Source organism: Sorex araneus, chromosome 9, assembly GCF_027595985.1.
Source record: "Sorex araneus isolate mSorAra2 chromosome 9, mSorAra2.pri, whole genome shotgun sequence".
NCBI classification, from domain to species: Eukaryota; Metazoa; Chordata; class Mammalia; order Eulipotyphla; family Soricidae; genus Sorex; species Sorex araneus.
The window spans coordinates 14,142,615-14,155,020 of NC_073310.1; the positions used below are offsets into that span (position 1 = coordinate 14,142,615).

Here is a 12,406-nt window from a genome sequence, read left to right on the forward strand (position 1 = left end):
TGCAACCCTCCACATGGTGATTCAATAAAATTTAAAAAAAAGAAAAAAACAAAAGTCCTCTTTGATGTGAAACTGTGTTGCCCAGTTTTTATTGAACTGTCGGGTCCATTCAGCTGGAAGTGACCCGTGGGTTTTGGAAGACACATCCTTTATTGGCTGTATTATTAAGAACGCTACGCCGAGGGCTGGAGAGATAGGACTGTGAATAAGGTATTTTTTTCTTACACACGGTCCAGCCTGGTTCAACACCAGTCCTGAGTCCCACCTGGAGTGATCTCTGAGCATAGCCAGGTACGCGCCCCCATCCAAAAATGTAAATAAAATGAAATAAATATCTTTTTTTTTTTTGCTTTTTGGGTCACACCCAGCGATGCTCAGGGGTTACTCCTGGCTCTGCACTCAGGAATTACTCCTGGCGGTGCTTGGGGGACCATATGGGATGCCGGGGATCGAACCTGGGTCGGCCGCGTGCAAGGCGAACGCCCTACCCGCTGTGCTATCGCTCCGGCCCCCAAAATGAAATAAATATCTACCTCTGCCTCGTCCAGCACCTGCCCCTGGGGGAGTCCCTTGGGAGAGGAGATAGGTCCTGCTTTCTCTTTCCTCCAAAGGTCCCCCGGGACAGCTGAGGGACACTGACCACTCATCCATGTGTCCACGTCAGTCTCTGACTTGCCACTGTGACCCTCCCTCTGCCCAGCCTTCCCGTGAGCCCCAGCCCAGAGTTTATTAGGGGGGGGGGACACCCTTGATTTCACTGAGCACCATAGCCAGTGGTGCTTGGGGCTTACCCCAGGTCCCGTGCTCAGAAATCACTCTTGGCAGGCTGGGGCGGACCATTTGGGCTGCCCTAGACCAGCTGCATGCAAAGAAGGAGCCTTAACCTTTGAGCTTTCTCTCTGTTCTTGCGGTCTCTGCCTTGTTCTTCCATTTTAATCACACGACCATTTTGAACCCAGGTGTGTGGGACCCGGGGCTGAGGCCTCCAAGCCTGCTCGCATCAGGACAGGGCCTCTTCCGCCCAGATCACCCATTTTCCAGTAGCTAGGTGGTCACACCCAGGGACTGCCCCCGGCACCGTGTAATCCCACCAACCGCCAACATCCAGAGACTTAAAACCAAGCTCCCGGAAGTGCGCTGCCACTTCGAGGCTGCGTGTCATTTTATAGCCTACTTCTCCCTCTGGGAGAAACTAACAAGCTACTGAGAGTTTCCTGCCCACATGGGAGAGCCTCACAAGCTTCCCACGGTGTATTCATATGCCAAAACCAGTAACAATGCTGGGTCTCATTCCCCTGACCCTGAAAGAGCCTCCAATGTGGCACCATTGGGAAAGACAAGTGGAGAGAGGCTGCTAAAATCTCAGGGCTAGGACGAATGGAGACGTTACTGAGACCACTCGAGAAATTCGACGATCAACGGGATGATGATGATGATGATGATGATGATGATGATGATGATGATGATGACCATTTTGACTCACCCTCAATAATATTCCTATAATCACAGTCAACTTTCCTTTTCTTAACAAAACCCCCAAAGGTTGATCTGAGACTGGAGAGCGTGTCCACCGGGCTGGTGGGCGTGATGGGAGGCAGGGGTCTGGGTTCAATCCTCATTGTGGTATGATTCTGCCCCCGACCCCCAAGCACTGCTTGGAACGACGTCCAAGTACTGCCAAGTACTGCCAGGAGTGATCCACAAAGCCCCCAAACAAACACACCCACAAGGGTTCTGGTCTAAAGTCCTGTGGGCGCCACCAGCATATTTATATTATCATGCAAAATGCAGCCTGATGCAATGCTTAGAATAAAACAAAAACCGGGGGCTGGAGCGATAGCACAGCAGGTAGGGCGTTTGCCTTGCACGCGGCCGACCCGGGTTCGATTCCCAGCATCCCGTATGGTCCCCTGAGCACCGCCAGGAGTAATTCCTGAATGCAGCCAGGAGTAAGCCCTGAGCATCGCCAGGTGTGACTCAAAAAGAAAAAAAAAGAGAATAAAACAAAACCCAGAGAACCAACACCCCCCCCCCCACACACACACACAGAGTTCCACAGTTCCACAGTTCCATAGATCTCTCCCGCTTGACTCTGCCCTTTGTGCAGGGCTGGGAGAGACCTGGAAACAAGGTTTCTTTTCCCCCAGGGTGGGGAGAGGGCCAGTGGCCAGACCCCAGAATCCCATGAGCTGAGCGAGTGGGAAACGGCCTCACCCTGCCACGGGGGCTGGGGGAGAGGTCAGGGAAAGTTTGCAGGGAGGGCCTGGGCCTCCAGTGCTCTTCTGGGAGGGGATATGAATCCGGACTTGGCTTCAGGGAAAACTGAAGCCGAAACGGATTCCATTTTTCTCTTGCCTGGAGCGCGTGCAGCCCTTCCAGTGTAGCAAAGTGACCAGCAGGGGGCAGTGCTAACACAGCCTTCCCCACCACCTTTGCCTGCAATTTCCTTCCGTAAAATAACAGATGAAGGCGTACAACAAATATTTATCCAGTCCCTTTTCTGTGCCAGGCGGGGGCCTTAGCCCTAGGTGAATAATGATGAAGAAGACAGATGCGGTCCCCGTTGAACAGTCCAGCAGCGTTTTACACACACACACACACACACACACACACACACACACACACACACACACACACACTTCCTGGGGGTTAGCTCGAGGCCAGGGCAGGGTCCTGATGCTGAGACACAGGTGAAAATCTTAGAGCAGAATCTAGAGGAAAATGCCCAAATCACAGGAACTAATTGGGCTGGAGGGGTAGTACAATGGGCAGGGCGGTGTTTGCCTCACACCCAGCTGACCTGGGCTTAATCCCCGACATCACAGATGGTCCCTCGAGTTAGTGGCACATATCTGAAGCCTGGGGATTGATCCCTGGCCCCTCAGTCCTGAATGAATCGGGTAATTTCTAAAACAATTAAAGTCCTGGGCTCTCTATGTATTTTTTTTTTTTTTTGCTTTTGGGGTCACACCCGGCGATGCACAGGGGTTACTCCTGGCTCTGCACTCAGGAATTACCCCTGGCCGTGCTCAGGGGACCATATAGGATGCTGGGAATCGAACCCAGGTCAGCCGTGTGCAAGGCAAATGCCCTACCCGCTGTGCTATCTCTCCAGCCCCTTGTTTTTTGTTTTTTGTGGGGAGGGGGTTTTGGGTCACACCCAACAATGCTCAGGGGTTGCTCCTGGCTCTGCACTCAGGAATTACTTCTGGTGGTGCTCAGGGGACCGTATGGGATGCCGGGGATCGAACTCTGGTTGGTCACGTGCAAGGCCAACGCCCTCCCCGCTGTGCTATCTCTCTGGTCTGTTTTGTTTTTCGATTATGGTTTTTGGGTTAAACCTGGTGGTGCTCAGGGCTTACTCCCAGCTCTGTGCTCGGGGATCACTCCTGGCGGTGCTTAGGGGTCTGTCTGCGGTGCCAGAGATCAAACCTGACTTGTCCACACGCAAGGCAAGCGCCTTGGCCCCTGTGCTGCATTGCTCCAGGCTGCCATTTTCAGTGCTCTCAAAGTGGGGGGTCTCGCACTCGGCTTCCGAGGCTTCCCTGCAGCGAGCGTGACTCAAGTGGCTTCTGAGCATCTCTCTGGCCCCTCCTGGCTTCTAGGTCCCCCCGGCAGTTCTTAGAGTTACGTTTTGTTGGGGATCAGGGGCCTGGGGCCCACTTCTTGGCCAGCTGGGCTGGGAGGGCCAGTGCTTGGGGCTGAGGGAGTGGTGCTGCCCAGGCCTGCAGGCCGGGAGCCTCCAGGGTCACTGTGAATGGTGCTGGGGGGGAGGCAGGGGGGGTGCACATGGCACCAGGGATCAAACTCGGGCCCCATACATGCCCCTCCTGGGGCTCCTTGTTTGCAGAGACAGAACACTCCCCGCTGCCCCCGCCACCACGGGACCTTCTCCAGGGCTTGTGTCTCTGTGTGAGTTGGAGTTCCGCCCCTGGGCTCAGTTCTAGCTGCCAGTTTCCTACTTCCAAATGCAGTGCACAGTTCTGGCCAGTGGGAGGCGCTCACCAAGCAAAACACTCCAACCCCAAACTAGAACCCACCAGAGAGACCTTGGGCCCAGGGTCTGGACCCGGGGAGGGGATGTGGGTTGGTGAAGGGGTCAGAGTGTGGTTCTGCGAAGACCTGTAAGACTACCACCACCTCCTCCCTCTCCTCCTCCTCCTCCTCCTCCCCCTCCTCCTCCTCCTTTATTCTTTCTTTTTTCTTCTCCTTCTCCTCCTCCTCCTCCTCCTCCTCCTCCTCCTCCTCCTTCTCCTCCTCCCCCCCACCACACCCAGCGCTTACTCCTGGCTCTGCACTCAGGAATCCCTCCAGGTAGGGGACCGTGTGGGGTGGTCCACTTATATGCGCATAGCTATGTGCACTATTTGCTAAGTGCAAGTAAGCCTCCTACCTGCTGTACTCTTTCCAGACCAGTATTTTTATTTTTTATTTTTGTTTTCGGGCAATGCTCAGGACTTTCTCCCGACTCTGCACTCAGAGATCACTCTTGGCAGATTTGGGGCACCAGGGATTGAACCCAGATCAGCCGTGTGCAAGGCAAGCACCCTCCCTGCTGTATTACGACTCTGGCCTCCCAGTACCTTTTGAAAGTGAGGACTATTCTGACTTGCTCCGAAAGCTGCTCGCGGGGAGCAAGCCAGGGATGCTGGTGGAGGAGTTGTTGGGGTGTAAATGTCTCTCTACAGTAAATTTACTGTATCACTGTCATCCCGTTACTCATCGATTTGCTCAAGCGGGCACCAGGAACGTCTCCATTGTGAGACTTGTTGTTCCTGTTTTGGGCATATCGAATACACCACGGGGAGCTTGCCAGGCTCTGCCGTGCGGGCGGGATACTCTCGGTAGCTTGCTGGGCTCTCCAAGAGGGACAGAGGAATCGAACCCGTGTCAGCCGCATGCAAGGCAAACGCCCTCCCCGCTGTGCTATCGCTCCGGTCCAACAGTAAAGTTACAGTAAATGTAAATTGTAAACTCACTGCAGATGCCCGAGTATCGCTGCCCTTACTCTGTGCTAGCCATTGTCATGAGACAGGAATCACACCAACGCTCCGGCCCCCTCACTGCCCAGCTCCCCCCCACGCAGAAACGGATGGGGACCCTGAGCTGGGGGCTCCCGCGGGCCCGGGGCGAGGCGGGACTCACAGACACAGTGGGGCAGGCGGGATGTCCAGATGGGCGTGCCGGTCTCGCGGCTGTAGCAGGTCAGCAGGGAGCTCCCCTCCAGCACGAAGCCGGGGTTGCAGGTGTACTGGATGGTGGTGCCCACCAGCAGGACCGGGTCCGAAATGAGGCGCGTGGAGTGGTCCACCTCTCCGGGGTCGGTGCAGTACATGACTAGGGAAAGCAGAGCAAGGGGGCGTGAGGGCTCCGGAGGGTCCCAGGCAGAACCACGGAGAAGGTGGACTCTCTCTGTTGTGCTCATCAGGGGCGGCTGGAAGAGAATGAGGCAGGACGGAAGGGACTTGGATGAACCAGCCCAAAGGAATGTTGGCATTGGGGCCGGATGGCCACAGCAGGCTGGACGCTGGGCAGAGCGAGGGCCCGTCCTGGAGCACTGTCTCCCAGGAGCCGCTGGGGTTTACTTGGCAGGACTGGAACACAGTCAAACAAGCATCCGTTTCCGCTTCTCGAAACAAAAGATCAATATTGAAAAAAAAAAAAGGGAAAACAATAAACCGATTTAGACAGAACACGGCAGGTCGCATGCGTGATGAGAAAAGGGGGCCGTGCTTCGGGGTGGAATCCAAGCCGGAGCGAGGCCGTGTACACACATGGCTCCCCGCCAGCACAGTGCTCTGTCTGGCACGAGCTCTAGATGTCGGTGTGCGTCTCTCCTCATGCACAATACAGGCGCCCGCGTGTCTGCGCACACAGCTGGCGCCGCACACAGCTGGCGAGGGCAGCCCTTTCCAGAGTCACGTGACTCTCAGAAGACGCCGGTGAAGAATTCTCTCTCTACCTGATGGGAATTTTGTTGTTGTTGCTATGTGTGTCTGTGTGTGTGCGTGTGTGCGTGTCTGTGTGTGTGCGTGTCTGTGTGTGTGCATGTCTGTGTGTGCGTGTCTGTGTGTGTGCGTGTCTGTGTGTGTGTGTGCGTGTCTGTGTGTGTGCGTGTCTGTGTGTGTGCATGTCTGTGTGTGTGCATGTCTGTGTATGTGCGTGTCTGTGTGTGTGCGAGTGTGTGTGTGTGTGTGTGTGTGTGTGTGCGCGCGCGTGTCTGTGTGTGTGTGTACAGGGGGTATTTTGAACCCCATTCAATGATACCTGGAGGGTCCTCCTGGCTCTGTGCTTGGGGATCAATTCCCAGCAGTTCTCAGGGGACCACAGGGACCCGGGGGTAGAGCCAAGATCGGCCCCCATGCAAGGCTAACTAACGTCTTCCTCCCTGTACGCTCTTGGGATCCCTGCCATAACTGTCCGACCGTGTGCGTAGTAGAAGGGAGCCTTTGTTACCTGTGTGATTTTAAAATGTTGTCATTTACAGCAAGCCAGAGACACAGCAGAGAGCGGGAGGCATCTGTCTCGCACAAGACTAACCCCGGCTCAATCCCTGGCTTTCCATACGGTCCCTGAGCTCTGCCAGGAGCGATTCCTGAGAACAGAGCCAGGATTAACCCTGAGCACAGCTGAGGGTGGTCCCCCCCTCCCCAGGAGCCCATTTGATTTATTTTACTGGGCCACTGTATTTCACGGCGTAATCGCCAGAGATTTAAAGATAAACAAAAAGAAAAGAAAGCAAAAACAAAATTGTCATATTTTATCCCTATAGAGAAGACTCTCATAATGGTTTCGCCTTATTTTTCTACTATGTATATAAAATATACATTATACATACTGGGTATGTAATATATTATGTGTCTAGCAAAAAAAAAAAGTAGGGCAGCATCATTATGGAAACTAAAAGAAATTTCATTTATATTTTGGATATTTTTTTTGGCTGCATCCTGTGTGCTCAGGGCTTACTCCTGGCTCTGCACTCAGAGATCACTCCTGGTGGGCTGGAGGGACCATCTGGGATGCCGGGGATGGAATCTGGGTCTACTGCATGCAAGACAAGTGCCTTACCCGCTGTACTATCGCTTTGGCTCCACGGAAAACAGTTTAAAAAATGCACATAAGGGGCTGGAGCGATAGCACAGTGGGTAGGGTGTTTGCCTTGCACGTGATTGACTTGGGTTCGATTCCCAGCATCTCATATGGTCCCCTGAGCACTGCCAGGGGGTAATTCCTGAGTGCAGAGCCAGGAGTAACCCCTGTGCATCGCCGGGTGTGACCCAAAAAGAATAATTAAAAAAAAGCATATAAACCGATTTTTGGACCCAGATGATTCTACAGTGGTGGTGATTCTGCAGTGGATTTCAGTCTTGTGCCTATTTTTTTTTGCCTGGCACAGGGCTCGGAGATGACACCCCAGGCGCGGGCTGAACCGGAGGTAGGTCCGTGCCACCGGAAGTAACGGGCTCCGTGCCAACCAGGCCCCCCGGGAGTGTGGCGGGAGGACGCAGACTCACTCTTCTCGCAGAAGGGGGGGTCGCTGCTCCAGCTGAGGTCCCACTGGCAGGTGAGGGTGTCGCTGCCCACGATGTCGTAGCCGGGGTCGCACTGGTAGGTGATCCGGGCTCCCCGCACCAGCTCCGTGTGGGACGTGGTCTTCCAGCCATTCTGGATCTCAGGCAGGTCCGAGCAGGAGTCGTTCCTTGACACCTCTTTAAGACAAAAGCAGCGTCCTTAGTGGGGGAGGGGGGGAGGGGGAGGGGGTGAGGCTGCACTTTGGTTGGGGGCGTCAGAGCCAGCAGAGCGGAAAGGTCCCTGGAGAGAAGCAGCCGGCCGGGAGGTCCCGACAGGAAGAGTCGCCTCCATTCCTGCATGACTGTGGCAGCCCCGGACTGAATGAGGGAGAAAAGCAACAATGACGAAACCAGAGAAAACACACACACACACAAACACAAACAGAAGTCGCAGCCCTGTTCCCCAGACCCCTCAAACCCAACAACTCTTCCCAAGGGACACTGTACAGTGATTTCTTTGTACGGGCCACCCGGTCTCCGAGACATCGCCTTTGTGGGACGTTTGAGGACTTTGAGTCGGCCCCAACCCCAGCTCTGCCTCTTTCCAACCCACAGACCCAGGGGACAGACACTTCTTCGTCGGGTCTCAGGTTCGCTCCCTGTCCAGGCGAGCGCAGAGGGCCGGCACGCACGGCTGGCAGGCGGTTGCAGAGGTGTCCGTGGGCCGGCAGGGCGCTTGCCTTGCGTGCAGCTAACTGGGGTTCCATACCCAGCATCCTCTCTGGCTCCCCGAGCACCACCAGGAGTGATTGTAACAAAAAAGGAAACAAAGTAACCACAAAGGAAGTGGCTGGCGTGTGATGCCCGAGATCAGGTTTCCAAGGTGGCTGGGATGCCCCGGTTCCTCTCCCCGCTTCCTCTCCCTGGAGGCCACGTGCTCAGCACATCTAAGAACATACATGTGGCTCTGAGACGCCCAGTCCTGCCCTAGGCACTAACAGGAGACTGAAGGAGGGCGCGGCTGGGAAGTGGAGCCCCGAGGACCCATTCCAGCCTTCAGATGTGCCGCCGCCCTGCCTGATATCTTGCCAGGAGCCTTGTGAGAAATCCCCAGTTGGCATCGTTCACCAGATGCCGCTCCTGGACTTCTGGCCCGCAGAAATGGCCAGATTCTACTTTTTTTTTTTACCTTTTTGGGGTCACACCAGTGATGCACAGGGGTTCCTCCTGGCTCTGCACTCAGGAATCACTCCTGGAGGTGCTTGGGGGACCGTATGGGATGCCGGGGATCGAACCCGGGTTGGCCGTGTGCAAGGCAAACGCCCTACCTGCTGGACTATCGCCCTGCACCTCTACACTGTTTTGTTGCTAATTTCTTTTGTGTGGTGCGGAGGGAACGCCCAGTGGTGCTAGGGGTTTATTCCCCAGAGTGCTTGGTGGGTGGGGGGGTCCTTGCGGAGTTGGTGCTCAAAACCAAGTCTCCCACGTGAAGGCTTGTGCTCTGGCCCTTTGAATCATCTCCAGCTATTTTTTTTTTTTTTTGGAGGCAGGGCAGAGGGTGGTGGTTACTTTTGTTAGATCACCATAGCTGACAGATACACTCAGTTTCATGCTTGTGTTGTTGTTGCTTTTTTGGGTCACACGCAGCGATGCTCAGGGGCTACTCCTGGCTCTGCACTCAGGAATCCCTCCTGGCGGTGCTCGGAGGACTATTGGGGATGCTGCCGGGGATCGAACTCAGATCGGCCGCGTGCAAAGCCGACATCCTGCCCGCTGTTACCATCGCTCCGGCAGCTTCATCTTTTTTTAATTTGTTTTATTTTATTTGCTTTTTTGGGTCACACCCGGCGATGCACAGGGGTTACTCCTGGCTTTGCACTCAGGAATGACTCCTGGCGGTGCTCAGGGGACTATATGGGATGCTGGGAATCGAACCCGGGTCGGCCGCAAGCAAGGCAAACGCACTACCCGCTGTGCTATCGCTCTAGCCCCCCGGCAGCTTTATCTTAAGACGGGCTACTAAACCTCAGGATTTGAGGAACCTGTATTTTTCTTTTTTTTTTTCTTTTTGGGTCACACCCGGCAATACTCAGGGGTCACTCCTGGCTCATGCACTTAGGAATCACCCCTGGCGGTGCTCAGGGAACCATATGGGATGCTGGGATTCGAACCCGGGTTGGCCGCATGCAAGGCAAACGCCCTACCCGCTGTGCTATCGCTCCAGCCCCTAACCTGTATTTTTATATGAAGATATTTAAGTATTAAGGTAAAAATAGACATCGGTGCACTCTTCGAGTCACACGGTGGATCATGGGTGGGTGAACTCGTACCGTAGCCCCGGAAATACTCCATGAGCTGATGATGGCAGAAGTGCCGTCTGCCATCTCCTTATCCTCCGTCCTAAAGCTGAAATAATCAGAATAACTCTCCAATTTCCTCCCTCGGTCCCCCATGACACAGGTAGCTACTACCACAGCCCCCCCGGACTCTTCTTGCGTCTCAGTGCCCGGTGCCCGGAGTTTGAGCAGAGAGCTAATTGTGTAATTAATTTGTAGCTCTTCTGAGCTTCTGGGAAAGCCACGCACCTCCACTGTCTTTGGGGAAGTGGTTCCGAGAAACGAGTAATGGCTGTTCCTGGGATTTCATCATGATTTTATTTGGGGAGAGATCTCAGGGGGGCCTGTGAGAAGAGGGGAGGGGGGAAACGGCCTCTCGAAATCTCCTGGAGGGGAATGAGAGCCGCTATTTTTTAGGCCTTGGGAAGAAACAGCCGAGCCCCTGGATTTGGGACAGAGTGACAAATGTCCAACTCTAGACCAGGCGCGGGAGCAGGAGGACATGCAGGGGTGCGGCCGGCCGAGCTCAAGAAACGGTTTGGCTCGCTTGACATCTGGGGAATGAGTCCGCTTGGTTTTCCCTCTGGGGCACCCCCAGGCTCCGCTGTGGTCCCCGGAAGTTTGTGATCATTCGGTTGCTGCCACCCGAAGGCGCAACAGGGCTCAAATCACAGCACCCCTGTTTTGTGAGCTGGTAAATCACTTCACCTCCCTGGTCTTTTGTCCCTAGGAGTCGCCCTCCAGGACCCTGGCTAAAAAAGGCTACAGATCCGTCCATGCCCAAGGAGGAGGTTCTGGAAGGTTCTGTCCGCAGGGTCCTTGTGTTTGCTGAGGATAAGAAGACTGGGATAGACGGAGGAGGCACAGCCGGTACGCCTTCTCCAGATGGAGCCCCGGCGACACTGAGCAATGACTAACATGGCTCCGGGATGTGGGACTGGGAGAACTCCGAACCGCGCGGCCACTAATGTGGCCATGTGACCTTTTCTAAAAAATGGAAACTTACAATCTATTGATGCCATCCAACATGTCTGACTGGTGGAGGAAAACCTCGAAGTAATGGTAGTGAGATTCTTGTTGAAAATTGAAAGTAATCAAAGTAAGGAAAGAGGGGCCGGAGTGAATAGCACAGCAGGTAGGCGTTTGCCTTGCATGCGGCCGACCCGGGTTCGATCCCCGGCATCCCATATGGTCCCCCAAGCACTGCCAGGAGCAATTCCTGAGTGCAAAGCCAGGAGTAACCCCTGAGCATCGTTGGGTGTGACCCAAAAAGCAAAAAAAAAAAAAAAGTAAGGAATGAGTAAAGTGAAAAATGTCTTCCACACAGGCAGAGGGGGAGTGGGAGGGGGGGAGTATGTGGGGTTTGGTGGTGGATCAAATATGAAAACTATGTAACTGTATCTCACAGTGATTCAATAAAAAATAAAATTAAAAAAAAGAAGACTGGCCTTGCTAGGCCTCCAGCTCTTTCTGCTAGTTTTTGCTTTGGGGCCACACCCAGAAGTGCTCAGCTCAGGGTTGACTCCTGGCTCTGTGCTCGGGAATCACTCCTGGCGGGGCTCAGGGGACCCTATTGGATGCTGGGGTTGGAACCTGGGTCTGTAAGCACCCGACCCACCGGACTATCTCTCCTGCTCTTCCTTCGAGAGGGGCTGTGACTCCAGCCCTGCCCGCCAACACCTCTGGGTCTCCTTATCGTCGGTCCTAAAGCCGAGACAGGATCCAGGAGCCCGCTGACCCCTGGGGCAGTGTGTGGAGGCTGGAGGAAAGCCTCAGAGAGGAAAGAAACACTGACTAAGATTCGTGAGCACTCGGCCTCCCTGTGTGAGATATCCGGAAATCAGAAATCAGGTGTTTAGTCTGGTGGGGCCAAAATTAGCAGCACCCAAAGCACCGTCTGCCCACCGCCTTCCACCCGGACCTACTCAGCGCAGAGACCAGCAGTCACAGCAACCTCTTTCTTTACACCCAGCCGGGAGCTCCCTGCGCGCCCTGCACAGTGCCCTGTTGTTCGGTGGGAGGTGACTGGTCGCCTGGACTTGATCTCTTATGCCAAAGCTGCACTGAAGCTGCTTCCACATCCCTGCTGTGTTGTTTTTATTATTCCTTCCTTCCCCTGCAACCAGCTGCCGACCCTGGTGAAGCAGAAACAGTGAGGGGAGGCGGGGGGGGGGGGTCTTTGCTTCTTTATGTGCTGAGTGGATTTTTTTGGGGGGGTCACAGCCAAGTAGGCCACACTCACTCATGACCCTGACCTTCCAGGGAGGGTCCCAGAGCCTGGGGCCTCTCCCAGAGTTTGGATTTGGGTCATGGGTCCATGCTGGAGCTCGAGAATTTGCCAGGTGACCCCCTGAACCCATCACTGGTTCCCCCCTCCCTGCCTCCCTTCCCCTCCAGGCCTCATTTATGCCAGTTGCTTCAGGCTCTGGTCAAATCTAGGCCCTGTCTGGGTTTGATCCCTGTCACCCCAGCTGGCCCCCGAGCCTGCCAGGAGTGATCCCAGAATGCAGAACCGGGAGTGAGCCCTGAGCACGGCCACGTGTGGCCAACACAACAACA

General features: G+C 54.8%; 1 protein-coding gene across 1 annotated transcript in view; it reads right to left on the bottom strand.

The window, feature by feature from the left end:
* SEZ6L (seizure related 6 homolog like) overlaps nt 1-12,406 on the bottom strand; it is a 66,095-nt gene that overhangs the window by 8,428 nt on the left and 45,261 nt on the right. The window contains 2 exon segments of the mRNA XM_055147111.1: nt 5,146-5,337; nt 7,515-7,709. Coding sequence (XP_055003086.1) covers nt 5,146-5,337; nt 7,515-7,709 — 387 coding nt within the window.